The sequence below is a fragment of the Medicago truncatula genome, chromosome 2 (assembly GCF_003473485.1).
Source record: "Medicago truncatula cultivar Jemalong A17 chromosome 2, MtrunA17r5.0-ANR, whole genome shotgun sequence".
NCBI classification, from domain to species: Eukaryota; Viridiplantae; Streptophyta; class Magnoliopsida; order Fabales; family Fabaceae; genus Medicago; species Medicago truncatula.
In genome coordinates this window covers 28,835,965-28,858,741 of record NC_053043.1, presented here as the reverse complement: position 1 = coordinate 28,858,741, position 22,777 = coordinate 28,835,965, and the positions used below count along the sequence as shown (strand labels likewise).

Sequence of the window (22,777 nt, the reverse complement as noted above, 5' to 3'; positions counted from 1 at the left end):
CAAAATTGATCGTATGTTATGTTTTTTCTAAACTAGGTTTCTCCTATTTATAACCCTTTTTTCTATTTTATCTTATTTCTCTTTCTCCCCCAAAACTCTCTAAAATCTCATAACAAACTCTCAACTCAATCTTATTTCTATTTTCAAATCTTAATCTATTAAATAACAACATAAGCCACTTAATAAATCACATAATCAAATAAATATATTTTAAACTCTTCTTAATAAATTTTAGACTCAATTAAATAATTAAATAAATCAAATAATTCAAAGAGGGCGTTACAACTCCACCCCCCTTAAAAGAATTTCGTCCTCGAAATTCAAAGCACACAAGAAAGGAATTCAATTATTGCCTAAACATCTTAAACCAAACATAGCCAAATAGAAACTTCAAACAAAACATGTAAGCCACATCAAAGTTAGTCAATCAAACATGATCACATAATAAACATAACAATTAGTCAGAAAACACAACAACAATCAAGACAACATAAGACAGTATTTCAACTGTCACACGACTTGACACGACTCAACTACTTGGCCGGACGGACCGACCTGCTCTGATACCAATTGTAACACCCCGTTTTCCCAACATAAAAATTTCGCATAAATAATCAGAGTCTTTCAACATAAACGGAATGTCACATTCTTTTCTTAAAATCATAAACTGAATAAATAATTATTTATCCTTTAAAATTCAAATACAAGATCTTTAATACTTCGCAGCGGAATTTATTTCAATAACTAAAACAGTCTTTGGCACGAAGGACTCTTCATAAATGTCTCATAAAAATCCAATCTAAAAACATAGTCATAAATCTTCAAAAACAATACGTAAGGAATAGAAAAGCAATAACAAAGTTCTCATCCCGTTACGTATCAGAGCACCTAAGACACACGAGAAGGAAAAGCTCACACGGCATCAACTATTCTTGGTTACCTGTTAGTTACCCATGGTGGGCAAACAGAAGGGGTGAGATTTCACAAATAATAATATTAAGCATATAATTCATCAATTACATTTAACAACATAAACATCATCAATCATATTTAACAACTCATAGACAACATCATGTAATCATCATAATATTCATCATAGATAATAATATATCATAATTCACTTCTTTAATAGTTCATATAAAGAATCACAGCTTTAAACAATTTCATGATTTAACAACTTAACAACTCGACAACTTGATAACTTGACAACTTGACAACTTAACCTCTTGACTATGCAACTTAGACCTCTTATATGCATGTGGTACCAATACGGGGCATCAAGTCCCAATCGCTATTTGAGTATTATTATACTACCGGAGCATCAAGCCCCAATCGCTATTTGAGTATTATTATACTTCCGGAGCATCAAGCCCCAATCGCTGAATGCTAATGCATGGACTCGACCTCTTAAACATCTTAATCGACAACCTCTTATATAATCCAATAATTTGGAACTTCATCATCTTAATCAACTTAGACCGACTCATGCAGCTTAGTTAAATAACAACAGCAACACAACAGTATACAAAAACAGCATGACATAATAATATCAAATGCAAGTCAACAACGTCTCAATTATTCACATATAATTCAAGTAATGCATATACAATTATATCACAGTATAACAACATCAAATAATAATCAACATCTTAAAACATCATATATACATATAACACTTCATCAATCATGGACAATATCATATTCACAAACATACACATACATATACTAATTCATCAATCATAATCAATTATTCACTGTGACCTACGTTCAGTAATTTGACCATAACTCAAGTTCTATAAATCCTTTTGAAGTCAAACCAACGGCACTAGAAAGCTAACATCCATACCTACAACTTTCGTGTTTATACCTAAGACCAATTATGTACCAATCAATACCAGTTTTCATTTCAATTCGGACAAAGTTGTGCTGAAATTCATAAAAATTCACTGTGACCTACGTGTAGTAATTTGACCATAACTCATAAACCGAAAATCATTTTCAAGTGAAACTGACACCACTGGAAAGCTAACACAATTATCTACAACTTTCATGTGTACACTAAAGGCTAATTCAAAACAGAAACGTGTGAAAAAGACGCAAGAACATGAAACAGGACATGCTGTCAGAGAGCAACTCGGGAAAAACACACTTTTCACCCCAAAATCCCAATTTTAACTTCCCTATGCCCAAATTTGATCCCAAAGTTTGTCTAAACATTTATATACATCAAAAGAGACTCGAAACCATATAAAACTTGACCCAAAACATTATTTTAGAAAATCATCAAATAATCACTTTTAACCCTAATTTCCAAATTCTCAAAAACTAAAACCTACAACATGTTAAATCCAATTTTCAGAATCAATGACTTAAGATTATTGAATGTTAGTCCCACCCTTACCTTATAGATGAAAATCGCAGCACTCCTAGGTCTTCTCCCTCCTCTCGGCTTTTTCTCCCTTTTCTCCAAAATTGATCGTATGTTATGTTTTTTCTAAACTAGGTTTCTCCTATTTATAACCCTTTTTTCTATTTTATCTTATTTCTCTTTCTCCCCCAAAACTCTCTAAAATCTCATAACAAACTCTCAACTCAATCTTATTTCTATTTTCAAATCTTAATCTATTAAATAACAACATAAGCCACTTAATAAATCACATAATCAAATAAATATATTTTAAACTCTTCTTAATAAATTTTAGACTCAATTAAATAATTAAATAAATCAAATAATTCAAAGAGGGCGTTACATCTGCAGATGCGGTTGGGAGCATGCTTGTAGTCACCGGTATAGCTGTGGCTATAGGGATAGCCGTGGCTGTAACACCCCGTTTTCCCAACATAAAAATTTCGCATAAATAATCAGAGTTTTTCAACATAAACGGAATGTCACATTCTTTTCTTAAAATCATAAACTGAATAAATAACTATTTATCCTTTAAAATTCAAATACAAGATCTTTAATACTTCGCAGCGGAATTTATTTCAATAACTAAAACAGTCTTTGGCACGAAGGCCTCTTCATAAATGTCGCATAAAAATCTAATCTAAAAACATAGTCATAAATCTTCAAAAACAATACGTAAGGAATAGAAAAGCAATAACAAAGTTCCCATCCCGTTACGTATCAGAGCACCTAAGACACACGAGAAGGAAAGCTCACACGACATCAACTATTCTTGGTTACCTGTTAGTTGCCCATGGTGGGCAAACAGAAGGGGTGAGATTTCACAAACAATAATATTAAGCATATAATTCATCAATTACATTTAACAACATAAGCATCATCAATCATATTTAACAACTCATAGACAACATCATGTAATCATCATAATATTCATCATAGATAATAATATATCATAATTCACTTCTTTAATAGTTCATATAAAGAACACAGCTTTAAACAATTTCATGATTTAACAACTTAACAACTCGACAACTTGATAACTTGACAACTTGACAACTTAACCTCTTGACTATGCAACTTAATCTTCTAATCATGCATGTGGTACCAATCTTTGAGCGTAAATAGGCTCCAGGGCATCAAGCCCTCAACTTTATTTGAGCGTAAAAAGGCTCCCAGGGCATCAAGCCCTCAACTTAATTGAGCAAAGGCTCCAGGGCATCAAGCCCCCAACAATGAAATGCTAATGCATGGACTCGACCTCTTAACATCTTAAATCGACAACCTCTTATATAATCCAATAATTTGGAACTTCATCATCTTAATCAACTTAGACCGACTCATGCAGCTTAGTTAAATAACAACAGCAACACAACAGTATACAAAAACAGCATGACATAATAATATCAAATGCAAGTCAACAACGTCTCAATTATTCACATATAATTCAAGTAATGCATATACAATTACATCACAGTATAACAACATCAAATGATAATCAGCATCTTAAAACATCATATATACATATAACACTTCATCAATCATGGACAATATCGTATTCACAACATATACTAATTCATCAATCATATTCAATTATTCACTGTGACCTACGTGCAGTAATTTGACTATAACTCTAGTTCTATAAATCCTTTTGAAGTCAAACCAACGGGATTAGAAAGCTAACATTTATACCTACAACTTTCGTGTTTACACCTAAGACCAATTTTGTACCAATCAATACCAGTTTTCATTTCAAATTCGGACAAAGTTGTGCTGAAATTCATAAAAATTCACTAAGACCTCCTTGGAGTATTTTCATCATAACTCCTAAACCAAAACTCATTTTTACGCCACACCAAAGCCATTGGAAAGCTAACAAAATTATCTACAACTTTCATCTTTACACCAAAGGCTAATTCAAAACAGAAACGTGTGAAAAAGACGCAAGAACATGAAACAGAAGATGCTGTCCCTGTGCCCAAATTTTTCACCCAAAAATCCCAATTTTGACTTCCCAATGCCCAAATTTGATTCTAAAATTTGTCTAAACATTTATATAGATCAAAAGAGACTCAAAACCATATAAAACTTGACCAAAAACATTATTTTAGAAAATCATCAATTAATCACTTTTAACCCTAATTCCCAAATTCTCAAAAACGAAAACCTACAACATGTTAAATCCAATTTTCAGAATCGATGACTTAAGATTATTGAATATTAGTCCCACCCTTACCTTATAGATGAAAATCGCAGCACTCCTAGGTCTTCCCCCTCCTCTCGGCTTTTTCTCCCTTTTCTCCAAAATTGATCGTACGTTATATTTTTTCTGAACTAGGTTTCTCCTATTTATAACCCTTTTTCTATTTTATCTTATTTCTCTTTCTCCCCCAAAACTCTCTAAAATCTCATAACAAACTCTCAACTCAATCTTATTTCTATTTTCAAATCTTAATCTATTAAATAACAACATAAGCCACTTAATAAATCACATAATCAAATAAATATATTTTAAACTCTTCTTAATAAATTTTAGACTCAATTAAATAATTAAATAAATCAAATAATTCAAAGAGGGCGTTACAGTGGCTGATTGTTCTTGAGCGGCTAGCAGAGCGGTCATGACATCATTAGCTTTAGCCAATTCTTCCCTTAGAGTGGCTAACTCGGTACGGAGCTGAGCATTCTCTTCTTCCATGGCTGCCGAATTCTTCTTTCTGTAGAGTCTAGTCCGGTGTATTCTGTCTGATTCGTAAACTTTCCGAGCACGAGCCACCTTTCAATCTCTGTGGCAGAAGAACCAGGAGGCAGTGAGCACTTGGAAACCTTTTGTGGCTTGATGAATGATGCACATGATGCATGATATGTACAAATGCAAATGCAAAAGTTGTTTTTGGACATCGAAGGATTTTTAGACAAATTAGGAGTTTTGTAAACAATATCTAAACAAACAAAGCAAAACGAAGCGTTTACAAGATGAATCCCTTTGAAATACTAAGCCAAGGGAAGACTTTTGAAATATAAACAAATAAAACTCTCAAGCATAGGAAGTGGTGGGATGATCCTCAGACTCAGACTCCGAATCCGAACCGCAATATCTAGCGTAGAAGTTGCGTCGTCCTCTGGCTCTCTTGGAGTCCCGCATAAGTAGCTCATCCTTTTCTTCAAGTTCCCTTCGGACCTTAACCAATTCCTTCTTCAACATCAGGTTCTCATGAGTCTTCTGCTCATCCTTACCATCCAAAGTCATGATTAGATTCTCAGCCTCATTGTATCGGGCCTTCCACATTTGTTTCTCACGACTTTCCATGGCCAGATGCTCCTGATACATCTCCTGAGTTGTGGGAGGTAGAGGTAAAGGTATAGATGGAGCAGATGCAGCCACATGTCTCATAGCAGGGTATGGCATACCAATCTCTTCAGCTCGGTTTATTACCCACTGAGTATAGGCCTCATGAGCAATACCAGATCTCACACCCAAATGCTTCACACTCTTCCTACGGACCTTAGACCAAGCCCTTGTGAAAGCCTCCCTTTAAGCCTAACATTGATTCCTGTAATCATCTTATGACTTATCTAAGGTCTATAAACAAATTCTACATCAATCTAACTACTTTTCATCCATTAATTCTCAATTTCTCTGATTAATCCTAATTTTCAAACTTCTCTAATTCAATCCTACACTTGCTAAATACAATCATATGAGTTATACAACTTAATAGAATTGAATGCTAGACTCACCCTTACCTTAGAATCAAAAATCGCAGCACTCTAGGTCTCTTGCTCTTCTCTTGGCTTTTTCTCCCTTTTTTCCAAAAACTGATCGTACGTACTATTTTTTTCTAAACTAGGTCTCTCTTATTTATATCTCCTCTATCAACTTTATCTTATTCCTCTTTCTCCCCCAAAACTCTCTAAAATCTCAAAACAACCCCTCCACTCAATATCTATTTTATTTTCAAATCTTATTTTATTAAACAATAAAATAAGTCACAACTCCTCATAAAATCATCTTAAATCACACGTATCATATAAATATAATATAAACTCATCTTAATAAATTATAGACTCAATTAAATAATTCAAGAGGGCGTTACAACTCTCCCCAACTATAAGATTTTCGTCCTCGAAAATTTACCTCATGCAAACAACTCTGGATATGATTCCAGCATCTTACTCTCTAGCTCCCACGTTAAGCTTTCACCAGTCGCTCCTTCCCAAACGACTCTCACAAGAGGTATCTCATTGCCTCTCAACGTCTTCACTTTTCAATCATCAATCCTTACCGGTAAAGTCTCAACTGTAAGGTTATCTCTAACTTGTACATCATCACTTTGGATCACATGAGATGGATCCGGAACATACTTCCGAAGTTGCGACACATGAAAGACACCATGCAAATTCGAAAGATGCGGTGGTAAACCTACTCGATATGCCACCGTTCCAACTCTTTCTGATATCTGATACGGACCAATAAATCTAGGAGTCAACTTCTTTGACTTCAAAGCTCGTCCAACACCAGTCACAAGAGTGACTCTCAAAAATACCTGGTCTCCTTCTTGAAACTCGAGGTCTTTCGTACGCTTATCATGATAACTCTTTTGTCGACTCTGCGACGCTTTCATCTTTTCTTGATTATATTGAGCATAGTTTATAAACCCTTGATTATATTGAGCATAGTTTACTTGCTCAGGACTTCTAACAACACTACCTAGTTGACATTCAACACCAGTATGACCAAATATTCCATAACAAGGAGGTAAAACAGGGGAAGAAGTCCATTGATAATAGTTTTGAGTCATGCTTGAAATCAAAATGGTTAAAGATAAAAAAAAAAAATAATAAATAAAGAGAAAGGGAGGGAGGAAGAGAGAGAGAGAGAGATTTTATATATAGATATATTATAGCTGAAGGTAGAAAAATAAAAAAAGAAAAAAAGAAAAAAAAGAAAAAGAAAAAGATTTTTTTTTATATTTTTATTTTATATTTGCATATATATATATATATATATATATTTTATTAGTATATATATTTTTTTAGACCGACCACTATTAAAAAGTCAATCAAATTACAATAACTCCCTGGCAGCGGCGCCAAAAACTTGATGAGATAAAACCGCAGGTGCACGGTTCTACCGAAGTAGTAAAAAGATGAGTATCGTTTCGACAAAGAGTTATGAATTCAATTAACTTTAAATAATGAAAATAAAATTCACAAACCAAACTATTAAACCTAGAACCTTATGTTAGACCTAACTTCTAAAGACAAGTTTCTCTTATGTTCCTCTAACAATCAAGCCTATTTCGCTGACTTGATTACTATTAGATTTTGGTTGCTCTAGCAACCAAGCCTATTTCGCTGACTTGATTACTATTATAATCCTTGAAGTTCGAAACTTATATGTCTCAAGGATTGCAAAGACTACTTCGCTGCCTTTGCAATCCTTGTCTAAATTCACTTGTTCGAATATCAAAACTCCACTTTTGTTTTATGAATTGATATTTAAGATGATGGATTAACAATTATCAAACCCTCCACTTTCGCTTCTACAGTTTGATAATGGTTAATTCATGTTAAAACGGTGAATTTAGATTAGAAATTAGGGTTTAAAGATTGGTTTGATTAGGATTATGTCATTAGACTTATCCAACAATCCCAAGACAAAAAGAGTCTACTCACTAACGTTCATTGTAGACATAGAAGAGAAGAAGAAGAAAGTAAATAACAATAAAATAAAGGGGAACTTTTATTCCAAGAACAAAAGATGAATTGTTATGATAGCTAGCTACTCTATTTATAGTCTTATGTCGACTTAAAACCTAAGCAACTATTCACTAGAATGTTCCAGAAGAAACCATGGGCTTTTAGGTCAAAATAGGTACCTTGTCTCAGAAGCAGAAGCAGCAAAAGGGTATAATGGGGCGCGCCACTTTTTTATTATTGTACAAGATCTTCGAATTCTTTGCACAAGATATTTTGTTATGAGATCTTCATATTTTTGGCATGAATCTTTGCACAATATATTTTTGCATGAGATCTTTATATTTTTGGCATGAATAAGCTCCAATTCTCATTTCTTTTGCTCCAAGACTCCATCTTTCAAATATTTGTTCCTAAAATAAAATAACTTGCAATTGAAGTAAAATAGTTCTAGAAGGAAATAAAAACATATTGAATCTAGTTAAAATAAACTTAAATATTAAATAAAGGACACTAATTAATGACTAATTATTGACTCATAAGTTTTGATTCATTGACAATTTATCAAACACGTACACAATTGTGTTAATTAGTATAAGTGATTAATTGTTTCTAGGTTTGGTTTGAGATTGTGCTTGTTTTATAATTTGCGTGAATTGTGTTAATTTTGAATTGTATTAAGATTACTTAAAATCTCTCAATTCAAAGTTAATTTTAGCTTGAACATAATATTGTGATTTTGTTCATTGTTATTGAACCGTGCTTAATCCAACAAGTCGTAATTTGCCTTTTTTAAAAACGCTTTCCCTACAAACTCGAATTGATATTTAAATCGCTATTCACCCACTCTAGCGCGTATTAGATTGCCATACCGACCAACAATATTATCTTATAATATTTGTTTTTTTGAAGAAGCTAAATTAGCACTGGAGAGAATCGAACCAGAGACATTGAGGAGGAACACACACCCATGTCCCAAGCCAATACCATTAGACCAACCCAAATGAGTTTATCTTATAATAAAATTAACAAATTAATATTAAAAATTTGGGTGTTGCACAATGCAAGCAGAAAACAAACAACCCAAATGGATAAATACATGTCAACCCTAATGGGTAAAAGAGCAACAAATCTCAAATGAGAGAAATCAACCAACACCAATTGTACAATCCGGTAAACCCATGTACGAGCGTCCAACTAAAGTGAAAATAGAATATGTATGTAAGCTGACGAGCACCGATCTAAGATTTTGATAACAATGAATGAAGTCATCTGATGACACATAAACAAATTTACCCACCCGCAGTTTACTGAGACCAAAAACAACAAACTCGCATATATTTCTAGCAAAACATACCAAAAAGCTCCATAATAGTTTGCTTTAAATTGAGAAATGATATTTGTACAATTTTTGTACAACTGTCTCTCTCATACTCACATTATCTTCATATTCTCTCTCTTCCTTTTTCTCTTTTTATTGTTTTTTGACCAATGAGAAGAGAGAACAACAAGGTTGTCCCAAAAGTTGTACCAAAAGAGTTGTTCAAATATCACTACTCCTTTAAATTTTAGGTAATATTCATAAAATATTGCTAGTTAATGAGATGCATGAAATTTTAATTGTAATAGTTGTTTTTTTTTTTTTTAGAAAAAATTTAATTGTAATAGTTAAGACTATAATAAATTTATTGTGTTCTACGCTATTTTAATAGTCTCATTTCAAACATAAATGTCATTATAACAAATTCTATTAAAAAAAAGGTTGTATCAAAAAATAAAATTTTATTAAAAAAAGATTTATTTGTTAAAAGACATTACAATCTTCAATTCTAAAAGATCACAACACTGTCCTACGAGTTTACCTCAGTTGGTACAATGCATTAACATATATAAAGTCAGAGGTTCGAACCTCGACCACCAGCAAAATAGATCACAACATTGGTTTGTTGTGTAATAGAAAATAGAAAGAAAAAGTTGTAAAAAAAAAATAGGAAGAAAAAGAAAATAGAAAAAAGAAATCCAGTTATTTGTTACGTGGCCAGGATTCACTATCTTCCGTTTCCATGGCCACTTCCATTCTCTCCCACGCATTTCCTACAACTTGCACCACTTTCCGGCGACCAGTCTCCGCCGTCAACATCCACCACAACCCTCCACTTCTTCTCCAGCCACTACAGAGACACCGTAAAAAAAATCACATTAAATGGGCCATTAAGCTGAGCTTAGTAGAGCAGAGTACACAAAAATCGAGTTTTGATTTGCAGCAACTTGTTGCGTTTCTTTACGACGATCTTCCTCACCTCTTTGATGATAAGGGTATTGATAAAAGTGCTTATGATGAACGTGTCTTCTTTCGTGACCCAATTACTAAGCATGATGATTTGAGTGGTTATCTTTTCAACATTGCTCTTCTTAAAACAATCTTCAGGCCTCAGTTTCAGTTGCATTGGGTTAAACCGGTTTGTTTCTCTCTTTCCTTTTTCGCTTTAAGGCTTACTTCGTCTTAGGGTTATTTTTATCGACTTATTTGAACTTATCTATTGACATAAATAAATATCTATGCAACACCTTAGAAGAACTTATAGAGATAGCAACTTAGGACATATGTCCATGTTTTCAGCTTATTTATATAGGGTCTGTTTGGAAAGCACAATAAATTAGTTTATAGGGTACTAGTTAACATGATCCTAGTTTATAATCTCATGTCCGAAAAAATATTTGTTTGATAACCGTCATTTTTTTTTCTTGAATTTGCAACTTAATTTTCGTAACTTAAAAGCGTTTTTTGGTAAGCTAATTAAAGTAGCTTATAGTTTATCAATTTTCTCTCTCAATTTTACCCATGTTATCTTAATTGAAAAACTAAAAAAATATATATTAATTAAACAAATTTTTTTTATGTCATTTCATATTTATAAACTTGTTCAAACAATATATGTGCAAATCACTTCAAATTCAATCAACTAGCTTATCTGCTATAAGCTCACCCTCTAAAGCTAGCTTGACAACTAGATGCTATTTTTTACAAAACAGAGTCATAAGCTATTCAGACTTATGAAAACAACTAATAGCTTATAAGAAAACAATTTGATTTGATTTTATCTTTTGTTACAAAAATAGCTTATACATTAAGAATGTTAACCGTTAATACTATATGTGGTTAATTATGTTGCTTATCCAAAACAAGTTTCAGCCTATTAACGCATGTCGACACTGGGACATATTTAATGCTAGTGGTGTCGGTGCTTTAGAGATCATAAGTCTATATAATCTTACTTTAACAAGCTCCTATGATATTTTATAAAATCGACTTTGGACTTTTATGTAAAGATAGTTAAGTCATATTCATTTTTTCGGTTAGAGAAATAAATTTATCAATGCAGCACAAACACTTCAGATCAATGACATGTCCTATGTACAACACATGGTAATGTTCGAAATCTATACGAGACCAGCATATGTGATTACTACATTCAATTACTGTGATTTTCATACAATATTATACTCCCTTCGGTCACTATTATAAGCAAAAATCAACTTTTTAGGTTCACTTAATAAATGATGTATTTGATCTACATTATGGACCAAATACATCATTTATTGAATAAACCTAAAAAGTTGATTTTTGCTTATAATAGTGACCGGAGGGAGTAGGTGTCTATGTGTCACTGTCATACTCCGTGTCCGTGTCCGTGTCTATATTGATAGTTCACAGTAACGTATACATAAACATTTATTGTATAACAAACGCTTATTTGATAAACATTTAATTAAATTGTTTAATAAAATTCACCTTAACTTTTTTATGTCTTGTTTGTTCAATTGGACTGATTGAGTTGCTATAGACAGGACCTTATGAAATAACTACAAGATGGACCATGGTTATGAAATTCATGCTACTTCCATGGAAACCAGAATTGGTGTTTACAGGAACATCTGTTATGGGTGTTAACCCAGAAAATGGCAAGTTTTGTAGCCATGTGGTAAGTTCCAACTATCCAGTACTGGTGTTATCTATGGTTTTAAATTTTGGTTGCAATCGGGTCATGATTTTTTCTATCATAGAAAAAATGCAGTCAAATGCTGCTGATGCAACCTTTATTGCAGTATGGTCAGATTGCAGACATATGAAAACCTTGATGCTTCTGATTTTTTTAACAAATCATAAATGAAGTGGTATTATGTCGGTAATTTAACTTCGTATTCCTCAATTTCCCAGGACTTTTGGGATTCACTAAAGAAAAATGACTATTTTTCGTTTGAAGGTTTATTGGAAGTATTAAAACAGGTATCATTCTATTTCACTCTTGATGCATACCTTTGACTTTTTTTCTTTTGTGAGTCTTCCGAAATTTGTCGTGAGTTGTTACTATGAAGATTTGACATTTTGCAGTTGAGGATTTACAAGACACCAGATTTGGAATCACCCAAATATCAAATATTAAAACGGACAGCAAATTATGAGGTCAACCTTCTCATTCATGAACATAGTGTTTTTTGTATTGATATAATTAAAATTTATCTTTGTTCTGCTATTCTGTTCTGCAATGAAATTTTGCATGAATCCTCATATCAAAAGGTAAACTCTACCTTTGGTGATTGTGCCTTTATGAAAACTGCACCACAAACATATCAAAAGTTAATACAAAAGGATTAAAGTCGTTCTTTTAACCACCATTATAAAGCTACTTCAAGTCAAAAACAAAAGGATGTATCTTATATGGCTGAGTACCAGATTGAATTTTGACTGAATTCATTGTTTTTTGATGGTATAACAGGTTAGACAGTATGATCCATTCGTAGTAGTAGAAACAAATGGAGACAAGCTATCTGGGAATACCGGCTTTAATGATGTTGCTGGGTAGGACTTTATACATCAAATAAATCTTTTGTTTATTTAATTTGTGGCTCTCTATTTCAGGTAATGCATACATGTTAAAAATCTTCATTCGCAGGTATATATTTGGAAAGAATTCCACAACAGAGAAGATACCGATGACTACTCCTGTATTCACTCAAGCCATTGATGTTGACTTGTCCAAAGTCTCAATCCAAATAGTTCTTCCATCAGACAAAGAAACAAAGAGGTATGTTTCTGAATTTTGCATGTTTTAAAAATTTGAACAATTTTGTTCCAAGAGATACATGTCTTGGCTTAGGGTCTGTTTGTTTTCCATGTTTGTGCCTTGCATCTGCCTATCTCTCTGATTTCCTGCTTCAGACAAATAAAGGGTTAGTTGCCTAGGGACGCAAGAACAGTAGTGTACTATGTTGCCAAACATATGCATAGTAAAGAAAGGCAGTTTTGTGTAAAAATTAGAGCAATATCTTTAGTTGAATTAAGATCTGTGCTTACTGTGTAATCTTTTGACAGTTTACCAAATCCTAATCAAGAAACGGTTAGCTTGAGAAAGGTAGAAGGAGGCATTGCTGCAGTAATAAAGTTTAGTGGAAAACCCATGGAGGATATTGTTCGCGAAAAGGAGAAAATTTTGCGATCCAATATCATTAAAGATGGTCTTAAACCTCAGCCCGGTTGTTTGCTTGCCCGTTACAATGATCCAGGTCGAACATGGTCCTTCATAATGGTATGCTGCGAAACCTTCTTGATTGTTGCCATTTGATTTTGAATATGCATGGTGCTTGCTCTATTTCTATAACAAAAAGAAAATGCTCGGCCAGAGCCTTGTTTTCTAAGGGGAGTGACTTGTGTTCTTGATGTGTTCTCAATTTTGTTCTATCAATAAACCAATATATGGGTCCGGGAAAGGGTCCCACCAATTGGTGTATTGTACGCAGCCTTACACTGTTTTTTACACAAGAGTCTGTTTTCAAGACTTGAACCCGTGACCTTTCAGTCACGCTACAACAACTTTACCGTACGCCAAGGCTCCCCATTAGAGACTAGCATTCATGTTTAAAGTATTTTACAGCATTGTACATTTAAGTTTAGTCGAAGTGATTCCCTGATAGATGGGCTAGAGCAGAAAACTAGTTTGCCAAGATTAATTGAAATTAAAATAATGTAAAACACTAACCTAATTATTTTATATGGTTAAAGGGTTTTTCTCCAAGATAAGACAGACCACTTGTGATCAGTCCTACTTGTTGAACCTAACCTAACAATTCTAGACAAGATGGATCTCTGTCGAAACTACTTCTTACATGCATGCCTCTTGATGGATTTGAAGTTCCATTATGGTTTAGTTTTTCTACTATATGCATTATTCAGTTTATATTCGTGAGCTATTAGTTCCCTCTTAATTCTTTAATGTAATGCTGCCTATGGATTTTCTTAGAATTTGGGTTGGGCCTAACTCAGCTCCTATAAAATCGGCTTGTAGAGCGAGGGATGTCTCCTGCTTATATAGTTAAGGTCTTCATCAAATGTTAGACTCTTGACAGATTTTAATCCCCAATTATAATTGTCCCACTGGAGATATGGATATTTATTTGATGAGTTGTGTTGCCTCAATTTGATATTTGTCTGCTTAAGTACTGACATTTGCTTCATTTGTCTTGTGGTTTATGACATTGAAGAGGAATGAAGTGCTCATTTGGTTAGATGACTTCTCATTGGATTAGCATTAACAATGAAGTACTCATGGCTGCTTTTTTTCAACACTCCAGTCAGTAAAAAATTCCATCTTAAAAGTCATTTTCCCACACACCAAGTTTTTCCATATTGATGTCATTCTCTGTTGTCTGACTGATGATATCAAATGTAATATTACAAATTATGTTCAGATACACGGAGTGATGTTTGGAGCCAAAAATAGTAGGCATGTAAAAAGACATTGGCAAATAAGGTGCATGGTCATTAGGTGCTACTCATCAAATTGTAAAAAAAAATAATAGTGTACAGTAGGCTTTCACTTTTTCTTTGGCATGTGCAAGTTCATATATGACATATTCATACAAGGACAAAATAATTGTCTGCCTACAAATTATATTTTTGCAGTGTATACAATTTTAAGGACAAAATAGGTCTTTAAATGAGCATATCCGGCCACAAAGCTTATTGACCATCAAAAGTGTAAACTGATTCATTCAAAAATCAAATCTGAAGCTTCTGCAAAATCACAAGAAGCTTAAAATGATCATGTCTGAAGTTAGCAATGGCACATGAAAAGTTATCCAACTTTGCAACAACTTTTGTCAAGATAAAAGAATGTGTCTTACATTCCTAAATTTGCAAGCGCTATCAAAGAATGTGTTTTAATTTTCGTCCGGATCCATGGTTCCATCGTACGAGTCCATCTGGGGCGGCTTTTCCAATCCGCGGGGGATTTCAGCTTCACGGATGCGTGGTGTGAAGGGACCGTAGGCATTACGATCGCTTCGAGCATCATGATCATCTTCAAAATTGGAGGAGGGCCAAGAGCGTCTGTTGCGTCTTGGCGGTGACCTCCTTGGGAGAGATCGTCTAGGAGATCTCCTTCTTGGCGACCGCCGACTCTGGCTAGGATATCTCACGTTGCTTGAGTGCCTTGGAGATATGGATCGGGACGGGCGAGGGCTCCTTCCTCTTCTGATACGTGGTGGGGAAGGAGCATTGCGGAGAGTGATCAACTGCCTATTCGACTGCTCGAGGTAGGCCATGTGTTGATTTTGCTCCTCGGCTATCGACGTTTGTGGTTGAACCGTGTGGATTAGGTAGTTGACCAACGTTTCCGTTGGGGTGGAATTGTCTGCCACCTCGTCGGGCCGTGGAGGACCCAAGAGGGGTTGATCTTGCAACTGGGCCATTGGATAAGAGCTCGTCGGTGATGTTCCTCGTCGTGGGCTGGCTGCATGAGATGGAGAGGTCGTTTGACCGTCGCGGTTGATGCGTTGGACTTGGCTCTAGAGGCACATGCTGTCACCGTTGGCAATCATGGTTTTTACTTTGAAAGCTTTGGTTTTTTGTAGGTAAAAAACGGGGATGGCTTGTTATTGTAACACCCCGTTATCCCAACAACTAAATATTAAATAAATAAATCAGAGTTCAACAACAAAACGGGAATGTCACACTACTTTTCAAAATTTCTTAAATAGAATAAAGTACTATTTATTAAATCAACTTTGATAAAATATCAATACATTGCAGCGGAATATTTTCAATCACTTAATCATTAAACATCCAACAATAAATTCTCCAATAATAAATTATGGCACAAAGACCTCAACATAAATAGTCATCAACATTTGTTTCAAAACAATAATAGAGGCTCCAACAACATGTTTCAAACATTGATACATAAGGAATGAAATTATAACAACTATATCCCATCCTGTTACGTATCAGAGCCCTAGACACTTGAACCATCACTTTTACTATTCTGGATCACCTGCAAGTTACCCATACGAATGACAACATTTTCAAGCAGAAGGGGTGAAATTCACAAACAACAATAATAGATATATAATTCATCAGTTGAATCTAACACCTTAAAATAAATTCAATACTTCATTATATATATATATATATATTTCATAATCAACAACATCATCAACATTTGGCAATTTCAACCAACGACAAAGACTTATGCAAAGACTTGACAACTCTACTACAACTCAGCAACAAAATGCGACAATGCACGTGGTACCATTTTAACGCATTTGAATGACAAGGCATTCCAGGGCATGAGCCCTCAACAATTTGAATGAACTAGCATTCACAGCCTCACCAATTGAACGACAAGGCGTTCCAGGGCATGAGCCCTCACCAATTTATGATTATGCAGTGAACTACACTTGTGTATATCTACATACAACTCAACAATGCATACAACGACAGTATGAACGACAACAACTGCTACTCAACAATGCATATATATGAATATGACTTACACCTCAACAATTCAATTAATAATACTCCAACCTTTGAAATGAAATTCAACAACATGTATAATTTATTTAAATATAGATATACATAACAGCCATCAACGATTCATCATAATTAATTCAACAACTCCAGTAAAATAATATAATTAATTATAATCATTGTTCTACACAAGAGATCAGTCAACAACATTCGAAACATAACAAACAACTTCAGGTACTGGGCTACTCGCCTCGTGAGTACATCTACTCGCTATGGCGAACTCCAGAAATGGGTTTCTCGCTATGGCGAGTACGAGGCGAACGAGAAAAAAGGTGCTCTCGGGAGTTTTGACATTTTTCTCACTAAATCTTCATTTTTAAGCTCCCTAATCATCTTTTTAATCTAAAAATTGTCCTAGTCCTCTCTAAAAACATCCAGGCACTCAAAATTATCCAATTTACACCTTATAACAACAATTTGAAAATCATGATCTCTCACTCACTTACTCGCCATGGCGAGTGGTTTTGCTCACGAGACGAGCTATGAAGATTGCTCACTCGCGAGGCGAGACAGGCTACTCGCGGGGGCGAGCGATGAAGGTCTGTACGGGCAGAATGCAGGTTTTTCCCAAAAATCCCAATTTTTTTTTATCAATCTCACTCCCCAAAACCGATTACAGATGTGTAATAATTTTATGTATACAACCTGAACATATTCTAACACTCTTACAATAGTTTCTACACTCTTTCCATCCAAAATTAAAGAATCAAAATCTGAACCCAATTCCCAAATTAACCAAAACCCTCATGTTAAAATCAAAATCAGAACTTTAATCTATACTATTGAGAGTAAACCTCACCCTTACCTTAATTCAGACGAACAACGTTCTACAATCTCTCTGGTCCTTCACTTGGCTCTTCTCTTGGTTTTTCTCCTAAAAACTGTTTCTCTGACTTCTCCAATTCCTTACTTAACTCCCCCTTAATTCTAATTAAATCCCACTTAATTCCTTTAATTAAAATATAACAGGCAAAACTCCAAATAATTCTATTTCTCACATTATTCTATTAAATACTAAAATAAATCATTTAATAAAATATAACACACCACATAATTAATAATAATTATTTAAAATCATATAAAAGACTCTAAATAAATCAGAAATAATAAAATAACGACTAGGGCGTTACAGTTATTCCCACAGAGAGCGGCACTGATCGTACCTGATCAAAAAGTGACTGTCAGGGCTCTTAAATGCAATGGTTGAAGGTGGTGGAAAAGCCGTTAGTTTGTGTGCTAGAAGGAAGAGGGGGGGGGGGGGGGGGGGGGGGGGGGGGGGGTGTACCTGCAGACACTCCGACGCTCAAGTCATTAGAGGTCAGAAATGAGGGTTAAGAAATGACAAAGATTCTACCTTGGGGACTACGAGGAGTACCCTTTATATAGAGGTGGGTGTATGTAGAGCCGTTGTATGGCACACGTGTGTCCGACGGTTACGAAATCGTGGGAAGTGAAACCTCCAGTGAGAGATTCACGGGAACGTGGGAAAGAGACGTTACATTTAGTTTGAACGGGTCTCAGTTGCTTCATGCACCCCCCTCTCGGGGAAGGGGTGTGTTGCGAGTAAACTGCCAAATGCGGTATTTGGGCTGGAATTGTTATTCGGCCTAAGCAACTGGGCCCTAGTGCTTCGACCGGTCCAAAACAAAATATGAGCTCAAAATGTGTTATAAGTGCGAGACATCTATCCCCTTATAAGTTTGGTTTGGTAAGTTCAAATTTTAAGATGCTATAAGAGCTCATCCAAGATCTCATAGGCTACTCACAATCAGGTCAATCATGCCACAGTGAAAGTCCCACGATAGACGAGATTTAACATGTAAATATATTTATAAGTGATACTCATCCCAATAGTCGATTTTGTAAGGTTAGATTAAGCCCAAGTGACTCTTTAAGACAAGATTATAGTTTATGACCTCACTAAGCCATCTCAAACATATTGAATAGAAAAATAGAAGAAATATATAAATGACAGAGCATTGACTTACCAATTAAGCGATAGAGGTTCCAGGCTATATATGTGATTGGAAATTAAGCTTGGCCAAACACTTTATATGTCCTAACTATGCATCTACTGAAAGATTCTTATAACTTTGTTATATATTGTTTGATTCTTGCTTGCTTTTCCAACGTGGAAGCTGAATTGTAAAGAGTAGATTGCAATGTGGCTGCACAATATTCAATCACACATTCAGGCACTGGGGCGATGCTCACACCATAAGCCTAAATCCACAACCCCAGATTTGCTTGTGTTAGAACGGCTCCAACAACTTCTCTTCTTGCTACAGAAACATCAACTCTCTAATCTCAACTCAGACACAACACAAACAATAAGCTTAATTAGCATCTCATAAGTACTTTCCAACTTTCATTTCAAGTAACTCTATTTCCTCCACATTCTCAACCAATATGGCATACATATGTAGATTGCATTTAACAAGATTATCAAAATGGGGATGGAGATGATGATGATGGTGGTGTAGGTTCGAATTGTAACCTGGGGGGGGATTAGGTTTTTAGGATTATTGGTAAATTTTCAGAGAAACTAAATATGAAGGTATGAATGCGGAAAAATAAAAGTGTAGGGAAGAGAAAAGAATGCAAGACAGTTTATCGTGGTTCCCCTCTAAACATAAGGGTACATCCACTCCCCTCACACCATGTGAAGGATTTTTTTCACTATGTAAAGAATCTTTGTTACAAAGCAATCTTAATCCCAAAGGCCCCATAACAATATTTCTCTACACACCAAGATAGCACCCCACTTTCTTTTACAACAAGAGTCTTCACCAAACCTATGATGAAATTCTCACAAACAAGCAAGATAGCACACCACTATCTTTTTCAACAATTCCCACCAACAATGGCGAGAAGCTTTACTTCAAAGCAATTGAAGAATAACAATGTATGTCTGTTTATCTTAATCAATATCACTTTAACAATATGAACTTAGTGCTTGAAAAACTTTTCTTTATGTATGAAAAAGAATGAATAAAGTTTTTTCAAGAATGAGAATTTTAAAATCAAGTGATATTGAAAATGTCAATTGAGATAATGAAAGTTGTTGTGTGTATGCTGCTTTAATTCTCAAATGAATTTATAGAGGCCAAAAGATGTTTATGAAACAATGCTACATTCCCGCAAAAAGATATAATTGTTGCCGATTAAAAAAATAAGAGTTGTTGTCAATTTGTTGAAAATCATTCCGTTGAAAAACATTATATTCCAACGGTAATATAATGTCGAATCATATTTCAAAAGACATGTTTCATAATCAAAAGCATAATATTTTAAAAGAGAAATTTCTGTTGGAAAAAAGTCATATTTCAAAAGAATAATCTATTGAGTTATTATAATCAATTATGCCAATTTAATGTTGAAGTATCTAGTAATAAAAAAACGTTGAAGCTTGTCCTATTGGCATAAAGGATTATCATTTTAAAAGCCATGATCAATTAAATATTCTAGTTAAAATGTTTTCATTGAAAATCACTTTTAAATAAAAATCGTGATTGTGTGATTTATTTTCAAGAGATTTTTGGTATTGCTTCATATGGGGACTTAGAGAAATGATAGTAATTATTTTCTGAGCATTCTAATGTGTTCCATAAGTTAAAAATGATAAATAAAAAATAAGGACCATACTGACAAAAATATAACTATGAAACCTAAGTCCAATTATCTTCAATTTGAGCCTCCATAGTTTTTCTTCTTTTGTGATGTGAGTTTGTTATCATCAAAACTCAGTCAAGTTTAGGAAAGAAATCTTTTTAACAAGTGTTTATGATTATGCTCCCGCTTCTTAAACTCTAGTGTATTACACAATTATATTATCAGGATTAGTATTCGAGTTGCACCTAAGTCAACCTTATCTCAACTAATATAAAACAAGTTGTTAGTTGAATAAAATTAATTAATCAAATGTCTGCTCCAAATCTATGTTTACTATGAGCCTCTCAATCAAAGAGATGACTTCGTAGTTTAGTAAGAAAAGGATAATTATTACTGGAGGCGGAGTCAAAAGAAAAAGTTCAGATGGACCACTAAAATAAACAATAGTATATAAATATAAAATTAAAATTGTAATAAACATTAAACATGAAATAGTAGATTAAAATGATTGACTGCTGCTTTAATTTGAAAACCTATTGAACATCACTTGGATTAGATTAAAATGATTTTTATGAAATTTGGTTGAAAATGGTCGAGAAATTAGAATTTTTTGAAACTTGTTTTTCTCAAATAAAGTGATGGAGTCGTTATTTAATTTCTGTAATAATGGATTTAGAATGATCCTGTAAGGTAAATATGAGCTTAGGACTTGGTCTCACTTGGAAAATGATTAAAAATATATGAACTTTAAATTTTTTGAGAAACAAAGGTACTTTATGAAACAAATATGTTGTGATTGATTAACATAGATGATAGATGATATGTAGGGATGTTTTCATGATATTTAGTAATATGGAATCATACTTATGTTGAATAAAATTGAAAATGAACGATTTTGTGAAAATAGACGAACTTTATCAAAATGAGGTTTTATGATCGGATAACTTGCAAATGGCTTTGTAATCATAATAATAGGATAGAATAAGAATGAATCAATTATGATTGGGTGTTTAATATGATGAATGCCATGATGTGGTTAGTTGTCCGTCTTTGTGCAAAATGTGGTTGTGAAACGTTATTGTTTCTTTGAGGTGATAATTGTTGATGATGATTATGATGATAATTCTTTGGTGATTTTAACTTGATGATATGATGATTACTCTTGTTGAATTATGACTTGTTGATTTTATGGATGTAAATACTTGATAATGCAAACGGGGGTGTTTCGTGAAGATATTATATGATGGTGTAGATTATATAATATAGTTTTTTTGAATTGTGCATTGTTGAGTTTTTGCTTGTAATTCCATGCATTCGTAGTCAAGCCGAGTCTTTTGGTGAAGAATGTAATTGGTGTTGTTTATTGCATTAGTTGGTTTAGAACGTAATTGGTGGTGTTTTGTTACGTTAGTGGATTCAATACGGTAAAATTATCTCCGGAATTCAATTGATACCACATACATATAGAAGTGTTTAGAACATTGCATGCATTTGAATTTGGTGAAATGCGTCATGCTTGATTATGTGACTTGGTGAATATGTGCGTTGGTGAAAATTTGGTGAATGTTGGTGATGTGAATTTGTGGACTTGTACGTGTTAATTAATATGCTATTATGGTGGTGTGATAGTATGCATGTGAAGTTGATATTTTAGGAATGTTGAATATGTACATGTGTATTTATTTAACACCGTCAATGCTTTATTCGATTATGTTTATTTTGTAGAATATTATCTAACCCCCAGTGGTCATTCGGTTGACCACCGCGTCATTTCATTGAATGGCGTAGGTGATTTGCATGATTGAGGTGATTGCTTTTCTTTGATGCTTGACGGCTCGCATGCATGCGTCATCGTTTTATTTGTTTTTGCTTAGAGTCTAGATAGGCTATGATGTAGGAGTGTCGGTCTTATGACCTTGTTTTACGATACCTTATGATGACTTATGCTAATTATATGATGAGGATAATTTTACCGTGGTGATGAATTTTATGTGGAGTGACATGAGGTTTATTACTCTTGATTTTGAGGATTGTCACTTGGCGATGAGGTATTATGTATGTTGTTTGCCTTCCGTTGAGAATTTTTAGGAAAACCCAGTTATTCATGTTTTTGGAAAAATATAGACAGAGCATCTAAACTCATGAATTATTGAATTTATTGCATGATTATTGCGTTCGGGGTTTAGAGTGTTACA

General features: G+C 34.0%; 1 protein-coding gene across 1 annotated transcript; it reads left to right on the top strand.

Moving 5' to 3' along the window:
• The first annotated feature begins 10,121 nt into the window (after positions 1 to 10,121).
• On the top strand, positions 10,122 to 14,993 carry LOC25486761 (uncharacterized). Its single transcript, XM_013608481.3, has 8 exons — positions 10,122 to 10,563; positions 11,950 to 12,087; positions 12,324 to 12,392; positions 12,498 to 12,569; positions 12,883 to 12,965; positions 13,060 to 13,191; positions 13,479 to 13,692; positions 14,645 to 14,993. The coding sequence occupies exons 1-8, from the start codon at positions 10,168 to 10,170 to the stop codon at positions 14,687 to 14,689; spliced, it is 1,149 nt and encodes a 382-aa protein (XP_013463935.2). The 5' UTR covers positions 10,122 to 10,167; the 3' UTR covers positions 14,690 to 14,993.
• The last annotated feature ends 7,784 nt before the right edge of the window (positions 14,994 to 22,777 follow it).

Excerpts from the sequence above, each read along its gene's own strand:
- LOC25486761 (XM_013608481.3), top strand. The coding sequence starts at position 10,168 with ATGGCCACTTCCATTCTCTCCCACGCATTTCCTACAACTTGCACCACT. Across the intron at positions 12,393-12,497 it reads TATTGGAAGTATTAAAACAG|TTGAGGATTTACAAGACACC; the intron begins GTATCATTCTAT and ends GACATTTTGCAG. Across the intron at positions 13,192-13,478 it reads TCAGACAAAGAAACAAAGAG|TTTACCAAATCCTAATCAAG; the intron begins GTATGTTTCTGA and ends ATCTTTTGACAG.